This window comes from Prionailurus viverrinus, chromosome C1 (assembly GCF_022837055.1).
Source record: "Prionailurus viverrinus isolate Anna chromosome C1, UM_Priviv_1.0, whole genome shotgun sequence".
In the NCBI taxonomy this organism is placed as follows: domain Eukaryota; kingdom Metazoa; phylum Chordata; class Mammalia; order Carnivora; family Felidae; genus Prionailurus; species Prionailurus viverrinus.
The window spans coordinates 151,019,207-151,045,030 of NC_062568.1; the positions used below are offsets into that span (position 1 = coordinate 151,019,207).

Below are 25,824 nucleotides of genomic sequence, written 5' to 3' on the forward strand. Positions count from 1 at the left end.
TCTTTAATTTCTAATATACTACTCTCTACTACACCACACTATTTTTTTAAATCACAAAATCTTGGCATTTCAAGACTCAGTGAAGCTTTGGAGATGAACTGGTTGGTCTAGTGATTTTCAAATGGTTCTCCTGGAGCTCCTTGGGAATTACTACAAGGGAGGTATTTAGGACTTCTAAACACACTTCAACCAGAGAACTTATCAAACACAAAACATTCATTTTATACAGTTAGTTCAGGTATGATAATCCTCCAGTGTTGCTTTATGCTTATAAATGAAACATTCCTTCCAATCTTTTCATTGATAAATACCCACTAATCCTTCAAATCTTAGCTCCAGGATAACCTATAAATAATTGTTATTCCAGGTAAAGCGCTCCCCTTCAGCCCTTTTATAGCACACAAGAATGTTTCTATCCTAGCAATTATCATTTTGTGTTGTATTATTGAATTATTTATCCATTTTCCTTACTAGACTATGATAAGCATCTTGATATGAAGGACTGTAACTTTCATCTCTGTATATCTAGTACTCAGTACACTCTGGAAAATCAAGTGTTGAATAAATTAATCATGAACAAATGAATACATAAATGCATAAGAAAACTAAGACTCAGGGAGGTGGACTGATCCAACACCATAGAGCTAGTTAGGAGAATCAAAACCTAAAATCTAGAACCCTTAAATCTCCATTGTCTACCACATTATACCATGTTGCCTTCCTTATTAAGTACATGCAATCTTAAAGTTCCTCATTTTGAATAATGCTTTCCTTGCTCTACATAGTTGTCCAAAACCAGTATTTATAGTTTATACGCTGTTCTGCAAAACATATTAGTATTTTATTAGACCAATCAAGAGAATTCCAGAGACAAAAGATCATGAATGAAATTTCCATTTCTTTAGTCCTATAAGTTATTTTTATTTGGCCAAATCAAGGCTTGATAATATAAAATCCCCTGTGGGGGTGCCTGGCTGGCTCAGTGCATTAAGCACCTGACTTTTAGTTTCAAGTCAGATCATGATCTTGAGGTTCATAAAATCAAACCCCGAGTCTGGCTCTTCACTGACACTGGGGAGCCTGCTTGTGATTCTCTCTCTCCCTCTTTCTCTGCCCCTCCCCCTCTAGCATGCACTTACACTCTCCAAATAAACTTTAAACAAATATATAAAATCCCCTGTAGTTGGTTATACCATGTCCTATCTACATATAGAGACCAATTGATTAGCAAACATAAATGTCCATTAACTGAAAGAATTGCAAAGACTACCTCAAATTAGAAAAAAATAAATAAAACTTTCATTGCTTCAACCTACCTGCAATTACCACTCTAATTTTATTAAAGCAAAAAAAAAAAAATAGGGGATACATAGGTGGCTAAGTTGGTTAAATGTCAGACTTCGAAATGTTGATTTTGGCTCAGATTATGATCTCACAGTTTGTTGGTTCAAGCCCTGAGTCAGGCTCCATGCAGTGCAGAGCCTGCTTGGGATTCTGCATCGCTCCCTCCCTCCCTCCCTCCCTCCCTCTCTCTCCGCCCCTGCTCTCAAAATAAGGTGAATAAAAAAATAGAATTAAGGTAATTGCACTTACTCTTTTCTCATCTAATCTCCAAACTCAATTCACGACATACATGATCAAGAAGAAAAGCAAACAAAAAAATTGTGTTGTTTTAATAAAGTGAAATTTTAAAAAAGACTTTTTCCCTTTTCTGTTTTAAATTTTCCAGAGCTACATGACTTTTATAATACTGGTTCTAGTAACAATGGATTTGTCCAATGAGAAACAAAATTGCTATTACTAAAAGTAAACACTTTCCACACATTTAAATCTTTTTTTGTTTGTTTTTACAAGTTCAAAGTTTAAATGTGTAATAAGGATTTTCTCATTTTTTAATTTACAGTTTGGTCTAGATTCATAGAGTGAAAAACCCTTGTTAAGACATACATTAAGGTAGGTGCGCCTGGGTGGCTCTGTCGGTTAAGGGTCCAGCTTGATTTCGGCTCAGGTCATGATCATTTAATGGCTCATGAGATACAGCTCTGTCAGTGCAGAGCCTGCTTGGGATTCTCTCTCTCTCTCTCTCTCTCTCTCTCTCTCTCTCTCTCTCTCAAAATAAATAAATATATTTTTAAGTCATATATAAGGGTAAAGTTACATTAAAAGTTATTTAAGACATTTAATACTTAAGATAATATTATTATTTTCCCATTACTGTTAAGAAAAAATGTTTACCATGTTTCTTAATTCTGTATTCAATGAAGTTTTTGTTTGTTTGATTCACAGAACTTTCACACCAGTATACTGTCCAAGCCCACTAAGTGGTATTACACCTCTACTCTATGTAGCTCAGACAAGACAATCTACTATCTTAAAAATACTCCTGCAATATGGAATCTTAGAAAGAGAAAAAAACCCTATCAACATTGTGATAACAATATTGCTCTACCCTTCAAGAGTGAGAATAATGGTTGATCATGAATTAGTAGACATCCAGGAAGATGCCAAAACATGTTTACAGCTATGTTCCAGAGTGCTTTCTGCCATTTCAATTAGGGAAATAGAGGTAAGCAAAATACTGTTCTTTGCATGTGGGCTCAAATATTGATCAATTTTAAGATTAAGTTGTGAGACAAGAATGAAGTTAATTTCTAATCTATGAACTATATCCAGTGAAAGATTAATCATTGAGTGTAGGCTTTTAAATTAAAAATAGGTAAAATCTAAATTATCTCAGACCTTAGTCCTTTATTTCATAATTTTGTCTTCTAAATATGAAATAATTTTAGCCCTTTATTTTACAATTTTGTCTTCTAAATATGAAATCATTTAAAAAGTTAAATCTATAGTTTTAGTAGTTACTAAGTAGGTACATATTATTACATTCTAATTACATAACAACCTGTGTTCATTAGGATTTCTATGTCTTAACACAATAAAATAAAAATTTAATAGACCCTTTTGAAGAATATTTTAAAATGAGAGATTTTTTTCTCACAATCACATGCTGAGAAATAAAAATATAAAGGCTTAAAATATTTGTGCAACTGAAAATATCTGTCCCTCGGGGTGTCTGAGTGGCTCAGTTGGCTGAGCATCTGACGTTGGCTCAGGTCATGATCTCACCGTTCATGGGTCTGAGCTCCATGTTGGTTTTGTGCTGACAAGGTGGAGCCTGCTTTGGATTCTCTGTCTGCCTCTGCCTCTGTCCCTCCCCACCCCCCCCCCCACATGTGTGCTTTTTCTCTCAAAAATAAACATTAAAATTTTTTTAAAAAAATACCTATCCCTCAGTTTTATAAGCAGAGACTATTTTGCATACCTTAGCAATGATCCCAAGCACGGAGCTCAGTGCTAAGCATATACCATTCTTTAATTAGCTGATTATTGAATAGATAATAAAATATTATATATCTTTTATTTATTTATTTTTAATGTTTATTTATTTTTGAGAGAGACAGAGACAGAATGTGAGTGGGTTAGGGGCAGAGAGGGAGGGAGACACAGAATCCGAAGCAGGCTCCAGGCTCTGAGCTGTCAGCACAGAGCCTGACGTGGGGCTTGAACTCAAGAACTGTGAGAGCATGACCTGAGCTGAAGTTGGACGCTCAAACGACTGAGCCGCCGAGGTGCCCCTTATATATCTTTTAAATAAAAGTACCATATAGTCTGTAGGGTGTAGGTTCTATTGGAGAAATCTCTCTGTAATACAGCAATGTCTTTTACTCTTAAGTCAACCGCATTAGCATTTAACTTCTAGAAGTAAATCTTTAAAAGGGATATCCTAACTAAAACTTAAAAATGTATTGTTTCATTTCGTTAAGCCTCCTATCAGGACTTCTCATGGTTTAGCAGTATTCTACAATAGAATCACCTAAGGGGACTTTTAGAATTTCTGTTGTTTGTACCCAACCTTAGATGAACTGAATCAATATTTCTGGAGTAAAATCTCAGTGTTGGTATATTTTAAAATCCCCTAGATAATTCAGTGTATAGCCAAGTTGACAACACTACTCTGGAAGGAAAAGCTGATAAAACTTAAGTGTGTGATTTGTCTAAAATGAAAAACATACACAGATTCATAGTTGTAAGAAATTATGTTTTGTGTCCTTAGACATATTATTTAAACTTTATATATCATTGTGAGAGTAAAATGGGAATAAAAATACTTTGGAAAAATGCTTTGGAAAAAATATAAGGGTTATAGAAATTTAAAATCTATTTATATTTTAATCTTTATTTATTTTTGAGACAGAGACAAAGTGTGAGCAAGGGAGGTAGCTGAGGGGAAGGAGACACAGAATCAGAAGCAGGCTCCAGGCCCTGAGCTGTCAGTACAGAGGCCGACATGGGGCCCGAACTCACGAACTGACTCAGCTCAGATCATGACCTGAGCTGAAGTTGGATGTTTAACCAACTGAGCCACCCAGGCACCCCTATTTTCTGAATTTAAATACAAAATAAAAATATTGATAATTTGAACTAACCAATGATTAATGTTACAAAATTAAAATATCTCTCCTTTCTTCAGACACAACTAAGTTTAGGAAGACATCCAATTATTTCTAACTGGCTGGACTACATTCCTTCAACAAGATACAAAGATCCATGTGAACTATTACATCTTTGCAGAATAACCATCAGGGCTCAACTATTGACCAACAATATGCTCCCAAATGGAATATTTTCACTTCTAATACCAGTTCGTCTGCAGAACTACCTGAATTTAGAAAGTTAATACACATCTGTGTCCTGAATTCTTTAAGGTACTCACCATTGTATGGTTTAGAAGTTAATAAACTATTAACTTCATATAAATTCTTATTGCACTGAATATTCCATTAGAGGGTCCCCTATGTGGCTCAGTTGGTTAAGCACCCGACTCTGGCTGAGGTCATGATCTCACAGTTCATGAGTTTGAGCCCTGCATCAGGCTGTCTACTGTCAGCACAGAGCCTGCTTCTGATCCTCTATTTCCCTCTCTTTGCCCCTCCCTGCTTGCACTCTCTGTCTCAAAAATAAATGGACATTTAAAAAAAAGGAAATAGAATTTTGGGGTGCCTGGGTGGCTCAATCGGTTGAGCATCTGACTCATGATTTTGGCTCAGGTTAGGATCCCAGAGACATGGGATCGAGCCCCAATTTGGCCTCCGCACAGGGCGTGAAGCCTGCTTGGGATTCTCTCCCTCTCTCTCTCTTTCTTTCTCCCTCTCTCTCTCACCCCCCTTTTTTCTCTTCCCTTTTCCCCCATTCACACTCTTTATAAATATAATTTCACATGACACCCTAAATAAATCAACTTTAAATCAATATATGGCTCTACCTTTCTATATAGTGGAACAAATTATATGTTTTTTTGTTATATTTTAGATTTACCTTTTTAATCTGTTCTTAAAAATCATTCTTGTGGGGTGCCTGGGTGGCTCAGTCGGTTGAGCGTCCGACTTCAGCTCAGGTCATGATCTCACAGTTCGTGAGTTTGAGCCCCACGTCGGGCTCAGTGTCGACAGCTCAGAGCCTGGAGACTGCTTCCGATTCTGTGTCTCCCTCTCTCTCTGCCCCTTCCCTGCTTGCGCTCTGTCTCTGTCTAAAATAAATAAACATTAAAAAAAAATCATTCTTGTTATTTACGGAAATTTTGGTCATATTAATATTCTGAAGCTTCTATGTTTAGTATCTTCTAAGCTAGGTAATATTTTATATTGTGCATTCCTATCAACAAGTATTTATTAAATTCCTTTGCAAATAAAATATTGTGCTTGGTAGTAGGGAATAGTCAAGGAAATTAAGCTATGATTCCTTTTTTGTCACAAAAAATACGAGGTGAAGAATTAGCCAATAAAAGGTGGGGGTCAGGAACAAGATGATAGAAATGTGTAATATTTAGAAATAACTAGACTCAAATAACAATATTGAGCTTTGGTGTTTGGTATGTGATACTTCTAAATACTATACCAGTAGTATATTTTTAATTGAGATATAATTGACATATAACATTAGATTACTTTCAGGTATATAACATGATTCAATATATGGATATATCGCAAAATGGTCACCATAATAAGTCTAGTTAACATTCATCATGATACATAGTTACAATTTTTTTTCTTGTGATGAGAACACTTAAGATCTACTCTCAGCCACTTTCAAATATGCAATAATTATTAACCATAGTCACCATTCTATATATTACATCCCCAGGACTTATTTATTTTATACTTGGAAATTTGTACCTTTTTACTACATTTACCCATTTCACCCACCCCCAAACTATATGGAATTTGGTATAAGGAAAGCAAAGAATAATTTTTATCCAATATGATGTCAGAACGAAAATATTAATTAAATCTGTATGTTCTTTGGTTACAAAGAAATTTAACTTTAAAAAATAAATGTATTCTGCAATATTTTTTAGCTTATTTTTTTTGAGTGTGGAGGATACTAGACTTTTCTCTGTATAACTATGTGGTCAAACTGCTGCAACACACAGAAGAAAACTGGGAGACAATTCTCCATGGGTCTCTCATGTTTCTGCCTGTCTTATGAGCAGAGGTATTACCTGCCTTATACTTGACTACCTTTTTACGGATGTGTGTGTAATAAACACCCTTGGAAGATAGAGACAGCGTCTCTCTCTGAACAGAGGCAGGTTTGCTCAGTGTCTAGTATAACAAAGGTAATGTCTTCCTCTGGAAAAAAAAGGTTGAACAGGTTTGCTAGAAGCTCATTATAAAAGAGTTTCCCTAGCTTGGAGTTTCTCAGCCATAGTATAAATCCCCTGTGTACATATCTAACCAGACCACTTCATGTCTTAAAAGATGGGGATACCTGGAACCAACACAAACATGAAGCTCATGCTGCATCATGTGCCATTAGCAATAAAGTCTTTTGTTTCTGAACCAAAAATCTTTTGTCTTCTGACAGCAAACACAAAATTGTCATAAGCTAAACTGCTACTTTGTAAGTAAGGTAAAAATCTCAGACCCTTCACAGTTCTTTTCTTTTTAATCAAGGTGTAATTGACATATAACATTATATTAGTTTCTGGTATATGACAGAGTTATTCTGTAAGTCTAGTTACCATCCATTACCATACACAGTTATATCTTAATAGTTCTTGACAATTAAAATCTGTTTCCCACCTCATCACTGTGTATTTTAGGATCCATTCTAGTAGATTGTGGCACTTAGTAGCTGTTTTCACTGTCTACTTGCAATCTGGGGACTATCAAAATTTTGACAATTTATAGGAAAAGAGTATTCATTCTGATCCTATAGCTAACCAACTGTGTGATTTAAACTTCTAAAGAATAGAATGGAAATAGCAAAGTAGCAATATAACCAGATCATTTGTTTTTCCTTTCCTTCCATTTTCATTCCTATGAGGTACAAATGCATTACAGGATTGAATTTATACACTTAACTAAAGTACATTTAATTATAATTGAGCATATTTTAAGCTCATAAATATGCACAAAGGAAGTTCATACTACATACACACTATTAACATTTGAATATTTTTTTAACACTAGCATATAAAATAGTGATTTAATTTGGTTAAAAAGGTCAGACTAGTTTTTGCTTGCTAAAGAATTATCAGAATAGCTTTAAAATCTAATTACTCACCTATATTACTCACCTAGATACTCAGGTATCTAATTACATACCTATTGGAATGACTAAAATTAAAAAAAAAACTGATAAAACCAAGTGCTACAGAACATGTGGGACATTCTCATCCTTAGCTGATGGGAATGCAAAATGGAACAGCCACTTTAGAAATCAGTTTGGGGAACTCTTATGAAGTTAAACACATATTCTACTCCTATTTAACCTATGTAAATTAAAACAACACTAACACAAGAATCTATACATGAATGTTTTTTTAACAGTTTAATTCATAATTGCCAAAAACTGGAAACCCAACTGTCCTTCAATGAGTGTACAGGTAAAACTATGGCACATATAAATAATGAAATACTAGTCAGCAATAAAAGAGCACAACAACATGGACAAATTCTAAAATGCATTATGCTGGGCAAAAGTAGCCAGTCTCAAAAAGTTCCATCCAAAATAGGATTCCATTTGTTGGACATTAAGGAAAAAACAAAACTCCTGGGATGGAATGCTTAATTTCCAGTGATTGCTGGGTTAAAGTCAGGGGTCAGGGAAGGATTTGACAACAAAAGGACAATACTAAGGGAATGATGTGAAGGTGAAGGAATTGTTCGGTATTTGATGAAGAAACTGATCATGGTAGTGATTTCATGAAGCCATAAATATGCTAAAATTCATATAACTTTATACAAAAAGGAGTTAACTTTACTGTATGTAAATTTAAAAATAAATGCATGACTCCCAGGCATGAGGATAAGCTGCCATTTTCTTCTACTCTACATCCTTTAACCCTAGACTTGAAAGAGACTGCTTTATGTGAGGAGAAAGGTAGGACAGACTAAAAGAATGGCTTTGAGGCGGAAATTAAAGGAGTTTGCTACAACGTTATGAACATTTATCTTAAAAAGCTTGATTATGAGATAATGATCTATAATTTTAGAGAAAGGCAAAGTGAAAAGTTACTGAAGAAAAAAGCAAATAGACCTTAAAATTAAAGAATGGATGGTCTCCCTAGTACTCACTTCTATTCTATAGTACCATAACATAATAATTATATCTTCATTTAATTTGTTTTGTATGTCTCAGCTACACACAAAACGACTGAAGAAAAAGTAATTTAATTTTAAGAAGATATAAACCTATTTTTATTTCAGTGTTCTAAACCTAAAATAAAATAAAAGGGATTAATCAGTTGGCTACAGTTTCTTTAGCAAAAGATCTAAATCATGAAAAATTTCTTAAAAGTCTGGTGGAATCTAATATTGGGGTTAAATCTAAAGGGAAATTAATACATTTAAGGAAATGATATTCTGCATATTTTATACTCTGTACTTGTCTCTGCTTGCCTGTTTTTTATCCTACTGCCTGCTCCCTTTCTGCCTTTTATTATTACTTCCCTTTTCTTCTCAGACCATGTGCCACGCCCTTGTCATCCTCAGTACCTTTTAGAAATTTGCTGCAAGCCTAAATTATCTAACTGCTTTTAGGAATGACTGCATAACATAGAATTCATTTCAAAGACTGAATTAAAACAATGGTTAATGGTCAAATTAAAATATTGTGGTACTCTCTAAAACATGACAATAGGTAATATAAGTAGTCTAATGGGATGTTTAACATGTATCAAATTTAAATACTAACACTAATTTACAATTACATTTCAAACAAGCATGTATGCCAACCAAATTATAACTTTTTCAATATCTCGCTGCTAGTATGTACTTAGAATGCTTAAAATTTAATAAAGTCAAAAATATTAAATTGTATAAAATATGCACACATTGACAAAAAATAGGGCCCTAACCAGTCTGTAAATATATTTTTGGGGCTAAACTACTATGAATTCTGCAGTTTATTGAATGTATGCCCTGAATTCCAGATACTTCATTGTCTAAGAAAAGAATAATCTCCCTATCTTGGGCTTTTGGGATGGGATTATGCAAGTCAGTCATCTAGTGAGATGGAATTGTAGAAATAAGGTATTTGAAAAGACAACAGCCCTACTATTTACAGTTACTGAACAACAGCTGGTCTTCTGTCTACTTTTGTCCATTTAGGAAACAAGAATGATCTGGTAAACTCTGAAGTAGTGGTGTAAGCCACATGCTCTGGAAAAATGCTATAAATTTTTACATTCTATAAAATTTTATTCTATAAAATTATATTCTATAAATTTTATATTCTATAAAATGCTCCCTGAGGCAAATGAACCAATATTACCTTTATGCTGCTTTGGTTACTCACCTAAAAAAGATGGCCAAAAATGAAAACTTGGAAAACAAAATAAAATGCCTGGTATTTGGAAAACTGAAAGGGTGGGTGATGGTGACTCCTTCCAAAACCATTCTCTGTATTACAAAATATCTGTTTGTTTCTTTTCACCCTTTAGACCTATTCAGAATGGTCAAAAAGAATACTTTAAAATTCCCAATATTATCCTAACAAACTTCAGAAGCATCCAGTGTTGGAATTTGGGGGGTACTAATTAAGAAATTATTGAGCCATAGGGTCTTACTGCTTCAGAAGAGAGCATAAAAGAACTCACATAAGTTTCCAGACTGAAAAAAGTGTTTTTTTTTTAAACTAAGGTATTTATAATAGCATTTAAAGCATAACTTGTAAGTATAAATACAGTTAAGACATAACAACATGAATTTTCACAAATGAGAAAAAAATGTCACATTGACGTTCTTCTAACATAAAAATCAGTCCTTTAAATGGTTCCAATATGTTAAGTTATAACAAATATTTTCTTACACAGAATACATAGATGATAATTCTAAGGTTAATATAATGTAATTTTCCATTAAAATATAAAATTTAGCAAATATTTTCTCTTGCTCTTGAGAAAAATGAATCCTAGTTTCCTCATATTAAGATATATTATTTCATTAGTACATGATGTGAATTGTTATTATTCTTCAGTCTTTCCTGAAAATTGTTCAGCCCTGAGAAAATCTGTTTCATACTTCTTTTTGAGATTACTTAAATATGTTCGTAAACTGTCTGGATCCAATTGAGAGTTTCGAGCAGTTTGAACAAGTCTAGTGGCTAGATGGTACACAGCTCTCTGTCTTTCCATCTCAGGGGTACTTCTTTGGTTTTGCTGTTTTTGAAAAAAATATAGATAAAAATTAAAATATGGTTACTATGACTTTATTTTAAAATTCTGGCGATTTTCTCTTTTCCTTCATAGAAATACAGAACTCAAAGGTAACTAATTCCTTTGGATAAGTCAATTCCATTCAACTAGTAAAAAATATACCAGAAAAAATAAAGAAATACTGTTTTGAAAAAATTAACTTTTTCATGAGTATTTACTACTTTATGACAGATTCTTATTTTTGAAAATCACTTCCGAATGAAAAAAAATCTGCTAAATAGGTCAAATTTCTCACTCAACATAACTGCTCATTGCTATGCAGCATTCATTTTAAATGTCACACAAGAGTACTACTCTGCTATCTCCTATCTTAATTCCCCAGCAGATAAACTGGTGGACAGAATGGGTCATCAGTAAATTGCCTATCCCTCAAGAGATTTCATATATGGAAACTGCTAGAGCCTAAGACAAAATTCTGTTTGAGGGGTAAATTACATGTTGAAAATAAGCACCATAAATAGCTGCTTGAAATTATACCTTAATTCTTAAACTATACTTAAGAATACTCAAGAAACAATGTTTAAAACAGGAATCTTCTAGTACTTTACAAGGCCTTTAGATATTCAGTCTTTCAGAACTAGTTCAGGGTTGTGAGTACAGCTAGAAAATTCTTCATTCACCTGGTTTCCTGAGCTAGATAGAAGAATCAGCATTTTCAATCTTAAACTGTTATTGGCAAGTCAGCGAATTTCCCTTCACTAAGAGAAATAAAATCCCCCAACTCTTTTTCAATAGCAAGGAATTCAAGGTATTTTTCTTCGTTCACTCTAATAGAATAAAACTCCATGAGGTAGAATAAGATTATCATTTATTCACCCATCTATATGATACACTGAATGATCAACTATCAGTTTACTATTTAAATAACAAACAGTTACTGAATATCTATTATCCTCTATATTCCAGGTCCCAAACCTCATGTTAATGTCATGGGGGATACAAAAATGTCTACCTGACATGACAATGGAACTCAAGAAGCTCAATGAAAGAGACATATTATTATAGTGAAAGAGACATATTCATAAGCAACTGCTTTAAGAAATTATGATAAGTCTCATGAAAGAGATACAAAATTCTCAGAGGAAGGAGAACTCATTTCCAGCTCAGGTTAAGAAAAGTTTAAATAGGATGGAATATTTGGAAAGAGTCTTGATAGAAAAATGTAGAAGGAAGTGCATTCTGGATAGAGGAAACAGCTAGAGCAGACATGTTAAAAATCCCGATACACAGTCAGGTCAAAATGATGGAATGACAAGTAACTCAATGTGGCAGAAATGTATGCTATAGTTAAACTGAGAAATGTTATGTAGGGTTGGGGAAGTTAAAAAAGGGAGATCACAAAGCAGTAATTAACAAACTTTAGTGTGTTGAAGAATCATTTGAAGACTGCTTAAAAATGTAAATTCCTAAGCCACAGGAAATCCTTGAAAATCTAAGATGATTCCCAGCACCGTGGGTGATTCTGATGAAGGTAATTCTTTTTTTAGATATTTATCTATCTATTTATTTATTTGAGAGAGTGGGAGCTTGCACACATGCAAGGAAGAAGGAGAGAGAATCTTCAGCAGGCTTCATCCCCAGTGTGGAGTCCAATAGGAGGAGGCTTGATCGCACAACCGGAAGATCATCATCTGAACTGAAATCAAGGGCCAGAACCTTAACTGACTGAACCACCCAGGTGCCCTCTGACATAGGTAATTCTAAGACTATATATTTTGAGAAATAATCATAGAAGACTTTTAACACTAGGCTAAGCAGTTTGACTTTTATTTGGTAAGAAACAACCACAAAAGATTCTGAACAGGGAAACATGATAAAAGCTATGCTTAGGAGTCAATCTGGTAGAAGAAGGATAGACTGGAAAAGAGAGAGAATCTACTGCACGGTCCTTACCGAGAGGTGATTAAGGATTCATAGATGATCCTAATGGGTCACTGGGAGATTTGGAAGTAAAGAGATGAGAAGATTTTTCAGATGATATATTTAATTATGGTCCTATTAAAGAGTGAAAACATAAATTGAGATTTCAAGAAGAAATAAGAAAATATATAGATTCAAAGTCAAAAAGAAGTGAAAACAGAAGTTGAGGAAAAGATGAGCTCACCAAGAACACAGTTTTAAACAAAGAAAGGAGGGCAAAATCTTAGGAACAATTCCATTTAATAAGTGGAATGATAAAAGCACTGGTGGGGCGCCTGGATGGCTCAGTCAGTTAAGCGTCTAACTTCGGCCCAGGTCATGATCTCACAGTTCCTGGGTTAGAGCCCTGCATCCGGCTCTGTGCTGACAGCTCAGAATCTGGAGCCTGCTTTGGATTCTGTGTCTCCCTCTCTCTTTGCCCTTCCCCTGCTCACACTCTGTCTCTTTTTCAAAAATAAATAAACATTAAATTTTTTTTAAAGCACTGGTATAGGAAGGAAAGAAGGGGTAACCAGAGGTAGGAGAATGAAGATATCCAAGAGATGACAGTTCCCCAGTGGCTAAGACAGGGAAGAATTATGAAAAGTGAAAGAAGGATAGTGTAAAATACCATAGAAAGACCAGGGAAGATGAGAAGTGAAAAAAAGGTTGGAAGAATTTATCATCAGTTGGTATTTAAAAGAAAGTTTCAGTGGAATGATGACAAGATCCAGTTTGCAAGTGGAAAATGGAAGAAGCACGTAGCTATTACTCTTAAGAAGTTGGCAGTACAAAGAAGAGAAATATAATTTGAGAAGTAAGGTAAAGAAGAAAGATTTCTTAGGAAAAAACCTAAGCATATTCGTAAGAAAAAAGAAAAGCCAGTGAACAAACACTAAGGATACAAAGAAAACAAAAGAAACAAGGGGTGCCTGGCTGGCTCAGTTGGTAGAGCATATAACTCTTAATCTCAGGGTTGTAAACTCGAGCCCCACATTGGATGTAGAGATTACTTTAAAAAAGTAAAATAATTTTTTTTAAGTGGGGCACCTGACGGGTTCAGTCAGTATAGCATGCAACTCTTGATCTTGGGGTTGTGAGTTGGAGTCCCATATTGGGTGTAGATATTATGTAAAAAATAAAATCTTAAAAAAAAAAGAGAGAAGAAAGGAAACTGATGAAGTTATATTACTGGAGATGGAAAGAAGGTAGAAAAGTTAACTTCAAATAAGTTGAAAGGTAATCTCTTCCTCTAAGATAGAAAGGAAGAGAACTAGGTAAAAAACAAATTCCAAAACAGAGTTTTTAAGGAGAAAAAGTTCAAGGTCTCATCAAGATAACCTCAAGGCTCTCAAAAAGCATAGGAGGTGAAATAAACTTAAAAAAAAAAGTGGGGGGGATGTCTGGGTGGCTCAGTTGGTTAAGTATCTGACTCTTGATTTTGGCTCAGGTCATGATCTCACAGTTCGTGGGTTCAAGCCCCGCATCTGGCTCTGTACTGTTGGCAAAGCTTGCCAACAGTAAGCCTACTTGGGATTCTCTCTCTCCCTCTCTCTCTGCCCCTCCCCTGCATGCTCTCTCTCTCAAAATAAATAAATAAACTTAAAAAAAAAAAGCACAGGTAAATTTTCTGTACACAATGAGGATATTGAGGGTTTAGGAAGAGTAGAAATGTTTTCAAAGAGTTAAGGTAAAGAAACTCTACAGGGATCAATAAAAGAAAAGGGTAAAAACTATCCAGTACAATATTGAACTAAAGGTAGAATATCTGAATTTACAGTAGATAAAATTAGCTTGTCTTGAATATATTTAGAGCATCATTATTAGGAAAGCCAAAGCCTATAAGGCAACTGGAGAAGACCTGTCATAATTGGAATTTGGCAAGATGAAGTCTGAGGAACTAGGTAATGAGAGGTCTTCAGAAGTACAACACTGTCAAAATTGCTGAAGGGATTCAAATGAGGGATTAGGCAAGTAAGGTCATAAAGACAGTCTAGGAGCTCAAGAGACTGAAGGAATGCAATAAAAATTGAAAGGTTAAGAAAGAACAAAAGACAAAGGAAACTGTTACTACTGAAGAAAATTTCATAATGTACCTAGCTTTTAGTTTATGGAACACAATGCATTCTTAAAGCATATAGCAACTTGACTTAAAAAAAAAAAAAAGATTTCCAAATTTTGAAATAATACATATAAGTTCAGTGTTGAATCTATTGCTTCCTAGCAAAACCTCTGCGAACTTCAGCTGTAAAAATGTGAAAAAAATAACACCTTTATCATATATCTTATATTAGAAAGACCTAACTGCTTCATGATGAGTTATACAGCTTATATAGTTAAAAGATAAAAGAGTATTAAAAACTATTTAAGAAGATATGAAAGTGTGGTGCATAGTGATTTTTAACACTTATTTTATACAGATTTATTTTCTCATCATAAAGTTAGTGTAGCAATAAGTATAATAGGGACCGACCTGTTTAATTTTTGTCTACTATCTTATTAATTGGTCTGCTGGGAAAGGTTGAAATAGACCAAACCAAAAAAGTTGTGGGAAATAAAAAGGGTTCAACTTACTTAGGATTAGACTTTTTAAATTTTTAAGTTATTAATTATTAAATATTTGAAAACCAATTCTTATTGCTAAAAAGTTTCTTACCAAAATTTGCCCGGTAATTTGAGTTGTGATTTCTTTGGCATCCAAGACAATTGATGGTGGGAGTGATGACACCTCTGCAGCTTTTAATCCTAAAATTACGTACAATGGGATTTCAATATTGTTACTGTGGGTATTATGTTTATTTTGAGCAGTAATAATCTTTTCTTCACAGCTTTAACCTTCCATTCTGCAGGCATTTCTGAACTACTTAACAATTCTCAAAACTGAGTTTTCCAAAGTGCTGAATGAAAATTTCCCAATTTTAGGAAATAATTAGTTGTCTGGGAAATATGACAAAGTAGAAGTTCACTTGTTTTTCAACATACTTCTGAGATACCCAGGAAAACATGATAGGGAAAACAAAAGGGATAATTAAAAAACTGAATAATAACATTGGAATTCCAACCACAAATGCAGTTGGTTAATAGATCAAAGGATAGAGCTTTGCAAGGGATAAGAGATAATCCTAGTCACAGAGATAACCCTACAGCTGAATGTTCACCTTTTTAGCAGATCATTAAGAGAGAGAGATTTCTCAGAAGATATAACTGTAGATGACTAGTCTTCATGTAAATTCAAAGTACAATCTAGTATTCTCCTGTTCCCTGAGCTTAATTTTATTGTATAAGTGCCACATAAACCTTTTACTGTGTGCTAATAGTTTACTGAATATACTACTTAAGAGGCAATAGAAACAACACTAACACATTTACTGAGAAGTTACTAATTCCTGGGCATTATGTTAAGCAGTTCATATTTGATAATTCCTTTAATCTTCATAGGCCCTATATATATAATTATCTCCATTTTAATAGATGAAATTAAGGCCTGTAAAAATATCTGATATAAACTAAGTTATGCAGGTGACTTCCCATTTCAAATAGCAAAACAAAGATGCCTTTTACCCCCCCTCACAAGGATCACATTCATAGCTAAAATAATTTTAGGGAGATGCCTGGATGGCTTTGTCGGTTAAGCATCAGACTCCTGATTTTGTGTCAGATCATGATCTCAAAGTTGTGAGAATGAGCCCATATTGGACTCCTGTTGGGTGCTCATGCTGCTTAAGATTCTCTTTCCCAATCTCTCTGCCTGTCCCCCAATCACATGCATGCACTTTCTCTCTCAAAAAATAAAAAATAAATAAAATAAAATAAAATAAAATAAAATAAAATAAAATAAAATAAAATAAAATAAAATAAAACAAAATAAATAAAATAAAATAAAATAAAATAAAATAAAATAAAATAAAATAAAATAAAATAAAATAAAATAAAACAAAACAATTTCAGAAACTTTATATGTATAGGTCAATTGAAAATTTTCTGAATCCATGAGATTTTACGCATGTCACATAATGTTTTAGATAGAAAATATCTAATCAACGTTATAAATATCATATGGTTTGGTAATAATACATTCTCTTTTAAGACTTTAGATTTAATTATCAAGTTCCCTGCATCTGAAGAAAACAGATGTTACTGAAAAAGTGTGTAAGAAATACACAATCTTCAATTCATTTATAACTTGCAAATATAGGCTACATTACATTTTTCTAAGAATAGAAAAATGAGGCTTTCATGTGTTGTAATTCTACATAGGTACTGATTAATACAAGTTTAAATATAAGCTTGATATGTATATAATGTGAACTTGACATAGAAAATATAGTCTTAGAGGATGTAAGTGCCCAAAAGAATGACAGGAAAAGTTGCTTACATTGACAGCTAAGTAAAGGGGAGAATTATGAGAATATGTAGTGTTTCAATAAATAGATATTATATAGATATACTTTCTATATGCAATACCATAATTTTTTTCTTCTGTGAGTCCCCTAGACAGTTTGTAGGTATACAAGATTGCTTCTTTATTTCTTGAGGTGTTCTTTACATGCTGAACTTCAAAATGCATGTTTTCCACATTAGGATACAGGACCTCTATATGACATAGTTCCAGAAAATGTGTAGCAAACAGTGTAAATGCCTAGAATATGTAACAACAAATATCAGTATTTTCAAAATGAACTACAAAAAAAAATTAGTTTGATTTTCCAAGTACCTTGGCAGAGATGCAGAGATGAAACTAATAATGGTCAATTCATTTCAAAATGTTTTGCAAATTTATATTCAATGAAAGAAACATGTTTCTTATGTTTACACATTTTGTGAATGTTACAATACAGGAAAGACAGCAAATCTAAAAATAAGATCCTAAAAAAATATCTGAAGATATTGAAAAGACAAAGTTTATCAGAAATAAAGCTGTTAAGTGAAGTAATCATTTATTAGAAAAGTAATCTACAAACAAAATCATACCATTTCTCTCAACTTTGAAAAAACTTTACTTTAAAAGTAGCTTCCCTCCATATACCTATTTTTTGGAAAGTGGAATCAATGGTTTGTCTTAGGTATTCAAAATTACAAAGGTTTTGCATTTTTAGATTTGTACTGTGTTTGGGTTAGGTACTTACAGGAAAGAAAGAAAAGATTGAGAATAATGCTTAAGACAATGATTCTCAAACTTTAGTAACCCCTTGGGGAGCTTATTAAAGATGCAAATTCTTGTTACTTGTCTCCCCCAAATTCTCAATCAGTAGGTGTAATGTGGAATCCCAGGAAACTCTATTTGCCAGAAGTATTTAAGTGATACTGAGGCAGATGGTTCAAGTGACTTACAACCAGCACACGGTTTTCAGCCCTGAATTACTAAACTAGAGATATGAATAATTGGTTATGTTAAGATATTACCCATGGAAAACTATAAATATGTGATTACTGGAAAAATAAAATGTTAAGACATTAAAAAGAAAGTATTTGGCTGGCAAATGGCATCAACCATGTAAAAGGGGTTTCAAGAGGTTTATGACAGAAAAATGAAAAAACTCAACTACTAAATAAATCAAAAGAGGCATAAAACAAACCTAATTTATAAAGCAACAGGAAAATATTTAGAAACCCAGTAAACTAGAAGCTAAGGAACATGTTTATTTATCTTCAAAATTTATTTATCAAACCAACCTATTATAGTAACTTAGAAAATAATAATTACTTCTAAGCACCTTAAAAGTAAACAGCAATAATTATATTTTTACTAAGTTATTTATACTGGTAAAGGATATTATTATGGGCTAAATGTCTGTGTCCCCCTCAAATTCAAATGTTGAAATCATAACTTCCAGTGTGATGGTGTTAGGAGGTGGAGCCTTTGGCAGGTGATTAGGTTGTGAGGGTAGAGCCCTCATGATAAGATCAGTGCTGTTTTAAAAGTCACCCCAGAGAGCTCTTTTGCCCTCTCTACCATGCAAGGACACAATAAGAACTTGACAGTCTACAACCTGGAAAAAAGGTTCTCACTACCATACAGAACCCTGATCTCAACATTCTACTTTCCAGAACTGTGAAAAATAAATTTCTATTGTCTATAGCAGCCCAAACTAAGACAGGTATTCAAAATATTAGTAAAAGCATTATTTTCAGCTGTTACATAATATCTCAGAAATGGATACTATAATTACTGTTCTCTCAGGAAACAGAACCAACAGGAAGTACATGTATCTTCTACTATGTAAGTGTGTATATCAATACTGCATAAAAATTTTATATATATATATATATATATACATGGGTATGTATATATATATATACATGTGTATGTATATATATATATACATGTGTATGTATATATATATATATATATGTATGTATGTACATATAATTTGTAGATTATATATACACATATAAAAAGATTTATTATAAAGAATTGGCTCATGTGATTATGGAGGCTGACAAATTCTCAGATCTACTGTCAGCCAACTAGAGATCCAGGAGAGTTGATGGTGTAGTTCCTGTCTGAATGCCAGCAGGCTCAAAACCTAAAAAGTGCTGATGTTTCAGTTCAAATATGATGGCAGGAAAGAACTAGTGTTCCAGATTGAAGGCAGTCAGGCAGAAGGAGTTACCTCTTACTCCCAAGAGGGTCAGCCTTTTGGTTCTGTTCAAATCTTCAACTGATTGGATTAGGCCCACCCACATTAGGGAGAGCAATCTGTTTTCCTCAGTCTACCAATTCTCATGTTAATCTTATCCAGAAACACCTTCAGAACAGATACACCCAGAATGATGTTTGACCAAACTGGGCACTCTGTGGTCTAGTCAATTTGACATATAAAATTAACTAACACAAGGCCAGCTCTTGTCAAATTGGTACCTGTACACCATCTCTTAAAACCATACCTAATCTCCAAATAAAGACAACAACAAGGTCATAACTCCACCTAACATGTTTCAACTATCCTGCATACAAGAGAATGTACCAATCCCTTCCCCTAAGGGGACATATAGTCCTTGAGTGACGTTTACTCTTCTCCTTGATATTTTGTAACTTAAATACTATTGACATAAAAGTAATAATAGTTAAACATACTGATATAAATTCAGTACATCTTATGTCACATGATAAGGGAATAAGAGAGGAAATAAAACAAATACATACAAATTCATAACAAAATAAGGAAGAAATACTCATTATTCATGACAATTACAGTCCTCATCTGTAACTGGTCACATGCTCATAGTTGGTAACTACCTTCTTCCACTATGTATTTCGTATTCCCTTTGCCTTCAGCAAACACCTCAGCTGGTCATGGTTCTTTACCTGATGGAATGGCCTAAACCTTCACTCCTAAAGGATCTGGGCCATTAGAAGTCATGCCAGGATTGCGTTGCTGTAGTTTTCAATTGACATTAATCACAAGGAATGCTAATACCAAGACCCCTTAGGGATCTCCTGTATTCCAGAATTATTCTTTCTTACCTCCATTATGGATTGGTAATCCAATTTCCCACTGGAAGTCAGGATCAGTCACTACAGCCTGTGCAGTACCTCCCTTCTTTGCCTATTGATTCAGAGGCATGAAGAACCCAGAGTGGCTTGGTGGCAGTCTTAACTTTCAGTGGAATGAAATCATTGTTGTGTGTTTGTGGAAGCATTTCTCCCTTTGGAACTAAGCTCTCTAGGCCAGTAGTGCATAAGGTCCAGAGGACAGGAGTCAAACATCTTGCAAGCAGGTCACCAGGGGTAATAGTTGAGTGGTGCTACTCCCATTTCCATTTCTTAATTCCTAGACCCATGAATCCTGGCTCTAGGAAAAACAGCACCATATAATGGGTGCTGATTCAGAGCATATACAAGTTTCTAGAAAACCTTGCCCAGCCATGCAAGATATTGCCATCTAGAAATTGCTGTAACTTAGTCTTCAAAAGGCCATTCCACCATTCTATCAAGCCAGTTGCTCAGGATTGTAGGGAACATGATAAAACCAGTGAATTCCATGAGCAAAAGGCCATTGCTGCACTTTGATATGAAGTGAATTCCTTGATCAGAAACAATTCTGTGTGAAATACCACAATGGTGGATAAAGCATTAAGTTCATGGGTAATAGTTTCAGCACAAACAATATGTGCAGGAAAGGAAAATCTATATTTAGAGTAAGTGTCTAGTCATTAGTAAGAACAAATTGCTGTTCCATTCATGATGGAAGCAGTCCAATGTAATCAACTTGCCACTAGGCAGCTGGCTGATCACCTCAGGGAATGGTGCCATTGGAGGCTCACTGTTGGTCTCTGCTGCAGGCAGATTGGGCACTCAGCAACAGTTGTAGCCAGGTCAGCCATGGTGAGTGGAAATCTGTTACTGAGTCCATGTATAGTCTCCATCCATGCCACCATGGCCACTTTGTTCATGAGTTCATTGGATGATGGCAGGGGTAAGTGGGGAAAGAGGCCAATTGGTATCCAAAGAATGGGTCATCCTTTCCACTTGATTATTAAAATCCTCCTCTGCTGAGGCCACCCTTACACTATGGATGACTAGTGCTCTCTACTACTAGAAATAGAGTCCTTAGTATCTTTAAATCTAATCAGATTAGAAGTGAGGTGGGGGCACCACAGTGCAGGGACCTGAACACTAAGAGGATCCTTGTGGCTCTGGGGCCTATACACAGTTCCAGGCAAGCTGCTTCAACCACATGAAGATGGGCTTTGTGACAGGCTATGCAGTGGGCATGGCAGCCAGGGTGCTCTTCAATATTTCTTCCTGTCTCAGGATTGGAATGTGAAATTGGTTGCTGATGAGCAGCATCAGGAAAACCATCATGCAGAGTGGTGGCACCTTTAGCATATCCATGGCCGTTGGTATGGGCATCCAATACTAATCTGGACCATGGTTGCCCACTACATCTACCCCTTCTCATCAGTCCCAGCCCATGTATATAATAAAACAAAAGTCTTTGAGTAAAATAAATAAAATAAATCTAATCAGATCAGAGAGTCAATTCCAGAAACTCCAGAACCAATTCAGAAAATCCGTCCTTAAAATTCCTCTAGAACCACTTCAATATCAAAATCTGAATCAAAACCACACTCAGATACCACCTCACGCCAGTCAGAGTGGCTAAAATGAACAAATCAGGAGACTATAGATGCCGGTGAGGATGTGGAGAAACGGGAACCCTCTTGCACCGCTGGTGGGAATGCAAACTGATGCAGCTGCTCTGGAAAACAGTGTGGAGGTTCCTCAAAAAATTAAAAATCTACCCTATGACCCAGCAATAGCACTGCTAGGAATTTACCCAAGGGATACAGGAGTAGAGGCATGATGCATAGGGGCACTTATACCCCAATGTTTATAGCAGTACTTTCAACAATAGCCAAATTATGGAAAGCACCTAAATGTCCATCAACTGACAAATGGATAAAGAAGATGTGGTTTATATACACAATGGAATACTACTTGGCAGTAAGAAAGAATAGAATCTGGCCATTTGTAGCAATGTGGATGGAACTTGAGAGTGTTATGCTAAGTGAAATAAGTCATACAGAGAAAGACAGATACCATGTGTTTTCACTCTTATGTGGACCCTGAGAAACTTAACAGAAGACCATGGGGGAGGGGAAGGAAAAAAAAAGTTAGAGAGGGAGGGAGCCAAACTATAAGAGACTCTTAAAAACTGAGAACAATCTGAGGGTTGATGGGGGGTGAGAGAGAGGGGCGGGTGGGTGATGGGCATTGAGGAGGGCACCTGTTGGAATGAGCACTGGGTGTTGTATGGAAACCAATTTGACAATAAATTTCACATTAAAAAAAATCTGTAAGTCAGGGTTCTCCAGAAAAACAAAATTAATAGGGTGTGTGTGTGGAGGGGGGGGGGGTTGTGTAGAGGGAGGGAGGAAGAAGGAGAGAGACTGATTGACTGATTTACTATTAGGAATTGGCTCATATGATTATGGACACTGGTAACTCCCCAGGTCTGCAATCAGCAAGTTGGAGACCCAGGAGAGGTGACTGTGTAGTTCTAGTCTGAATCTAAAGGCCTCAGAACCAAACTTCTGCCAACTTGAGCCAAATGCTGGCAGACTCAAGATCCAAAATGAGCTGATGTTTCAATTCTACTCCAGAGTCAGGAAAAAATGACTCTAGATTAAAGGCAGTCAGGCAGGAATTAACCCTCTCACTCCCAGAAAAGTCAGCCTTTTTGTTCTATTCAGGTCTTCAACTGGACCCCACTCAAAACTGATTAGATGGAGCCACCCACACTAGGGAGGGCAATCTGCTTTACTCAGTCTACCAGTTTAAATACAAATCTCATCCAGAAACCCTCACAGATACACCCAAAATACTGTTTGACCAAATGTCCTGTACTCTGTAGCCCAGTCAGGTTGACGTATAAAATTAACCATCACAGATACTAACTAGCTTTTAATCCTAACAAGTAATGCATATATCTTATTTATATGAGAAATTCTGATCGACCAACACAGATTCAGTTTTACAAACACTACTGTTCTCTATTAATATTACTTCTGATTTATCATATACCCTTCAAGTATAAAATAAGATTTTTCTCATTCTACATAATAAATCTCATTTAAGGTAAAGAACATCATTTTAGGGATATTTCAAGGAACTTTAAATATGGAAAAATATTTTTAAGTTTTTTCATATCCATATATATTTTGATATTTTACATATTAGCTTAATAACAGAGCAAAAATCATAGTCTGTTTTACATACTGGATTTTTAAAAACTTGTTTTCTTTAAAGGAATGAAATTTTAGTTGGATAAGTAAAATAAATTTACCATAAAATGACCTCAGATGCCTAGTTTTTCACTTCATGTTATGACATCCTAGTCAATGTTACTACACACAGAGACAATTATTGAAATGCTTTCATGTTTTGCTATTTAATTTGATTATAGACAAGTGACTAGTTTTAATATTATTTGTATTTCTTGATTTCCTCCTTTCTACACCATGATTATCATACTAGCTGTTCTGCTTCCATCAGAAATGAAATAATAAAAATATAAATGCTATGGTATGCTTTTACCACCTAAAATTGTTTAAAGAGCTTTCTATAGGTGTCTGTAAAATCCATTCATGATAAATATATAAAGGATACGTCAAAAAAGGACTAAGAATTAATACACTTAAAAGAGATAGAGAATACCTTTAAACTCAGCAGATATTCACAAACAGCATAACAAATGCCAATACCTTCTTCTGTATTAGTACCTCTGCCAAGCTCATCAATTAATATGAGTGATTTGTTATTAGCATTATGTAGAATGTATGCTATCTGGAAAATATAATTTTAATGTTATTCATTGTAACAAACAGCTGTCACTACCATTTAAAAAAATGAGGAAAAATCCAGTCTCTAATAATTCATCCAAAACATATTTTTATAAAGATATCCTGCTAGGCAGAAACTAACACATTGCTTTTCTTCTAAAAATCTCATGACTAATAATTTCAATAGAATAACTGATATATACATAAACAAACATGCATATGTGCATAAGACAACAGAGAGTAAATAACCATTATCTAAAATATTGATGTTTTAGATACAGTGAAGTAAAGCTAAGCAATGAATTAAATATCTAAATAAAGCACAAAGATGGTCATTTTCTTCTCCACAAATGACTAATCAATTGTCATAACATACTCAAAACTATTTCTCAAGTTTATTTTAACATCTCTCTAGAGAGTAAAGAGAGAAAAATTAAAGAGAAAGTACCCAAGCCCATTGATTCCTATTTAAACCAATTTAAATACATGCTCAACAAGGACTAACTTTGACAGAAATGCTACTTCTCAACTGAAGAGTATTAATCTCTTTCTCAAAAAATAGAATTCCATCCACATTATGTCCTGACACAAAAGTAAATTTCATGGCCATTTTACCTTTCTGTAAGGCTAAGCTTCTTGAGAGCTAGGACCATTTAAAAATACACCTCAAGCACCTAGTATATTGCTATATTCTCCTACAGATACTCAATACATACTAAATAATTATGTAAAAGTCATACACAGTGTCATAAATAATAACCATTCTCCCCCTATCTACAAAAAGTTATCTAACTCTACAGTGGTCCATTAATTTCTACCTACTTAAGATAGCCCAAAAACTATACTGAATTCCTTTAGCCCTTCAAGTCTATTTGACATCTGGCTCAGATCAGAAAAAGGTGAGGACACATGGATTTTTACAGAAAGTGAAAATTCTAAAGGGGCATACACGATGGTGATTTTTAAAAGCATCCAATCATCTTTTATTTTAAAATCAAGCCTAACAGGAATGATAGATACTATGCAAAATGGTCTTGAATAGGTCATTGTTTTCTGAAAAGTCTTTTATATATTCCATGTAAAAACATGAAAGCATGTTTTTTGTTCAATAATACTAGCTTTTTCTCTAGAAGTGTATTTTTCAGTAAAACCTCTTCCATTTCCACATAAGACAGAAAGTAGGAAGCTGCTGTCTTTGACTGCCCTCTGTCTCTTGTAGAGGAGTATAAGCACATCTGCATGTTTTAGTATAAGGATAGTTTCTTACATAAAAATTGGTCATTAGTGGAAGAATTTAACATGAGTTTAACATAAGAAAAGTTTAGTTTAGGTACCTCTTTCATTTCCTTCATGAATGTTGATGAATTTGTTTCAATATCGTCATCAGTACTGATTCTTGTAAAAATCTGTTCAGCAATTCTAAAGGAAGAATATTCTGCTGGAACATATGATCCTGTAAAATAGAAGGTCAAAGTCAATTGAAATGTTTTAAAATGTAAGTACTAATATTTTTCACTTTTCACCAACTCATTACTTATTAGCTGATCTAAGGATTACGTAGTAGAAAGAAGATCACTGGATGTAGAGTTAGATGACATGGTCCCAGCTCTGTCACTTATCATGTATCTTTGGGCACCAATTAGACTCTCCCAGTCTCATCTTTCTCATATATAAATGGAAATACTTGCCCTTACTATTGCACATAGTTATTTGGAAGTTAAATAATATAGCATAAATTCAAGTACATTAGAAATATTATAAACTTGAGCACCTGGGTGGCTCAGTTAAGCCTCTGACTCTTGATTTTGCCTAAGATAATGATCTCACCATTCTTGAATTTGAGCCCTGTGTTGGGC

The 25,824-nt window shown here is 34.4% G+C and overlaps 2 protein-coding genes across 3 annotated transcripts in view; one reads left to right on the plus strand and one right to left on the minus strand.

Annotated features, from left to right (window-relative positions):
* Window positions 1-25,824, plus strand: part of ASB17 (ankyrin repeat and SOCS box containing 17) — a 70,502-nt gene that overhangs the window by 17,719 nt on the left and 26,959 nt on the right. The window contains exons 2-3 of one of the 2 annotated variants that reach the window (XM_047869559.1): window positions 2,287-2,566; window positions 4,532-4,818. In XM_047869559.1, the coding sequence (XP_047725515.1) occupies window positions 2,287-2,566; window positions 4,532-4,738 (487 nt within the window). In that variant the 3' untranslated portion in view covers window positions 4,739-4,818. Of the gene's footprint in view, window positions 1-2,286; window positions 2,567-4,531; window positions 4,819-25,824 lie in introns of those variants that run through there. The other variant, XM_047869560.1, reaches the window with a different exon arrangement.
* MSH4 (mutS homolog 4) overlaps window positions 10,413-25,824 on the minus strand; it is a 76,662-nt gene continuing 61,250 nt past the window's right edge. The window contains exons 16-20 of the mRNA XM_047869561.1: window positions 25,303-25,421; window positions 23,844-23,972; window positions 17,144-17,318; window positions 15,336-15,424; window positions 10,413-10,723 (exon numbers count right to left, since the gene is read on the minus strand). Of these exons, the coding sequence (XP_047725517.1) occupies window positions 10,532-10,723; window positions 15,336-15,424; window positions 17,144-17,318; window positions 23,844-23,972; window positions 25,303-25,421 (704 nt within the window). The 3' untranslated portion in view covers window positions 10,413-10,531. The remainder of the gene's footprint in view (window positions 10,724-15,335; window positions 15,425-17,143; window positions 17,319-23,843; window positions 23,973-25,302; window positions 25,422-25,824) is intronic.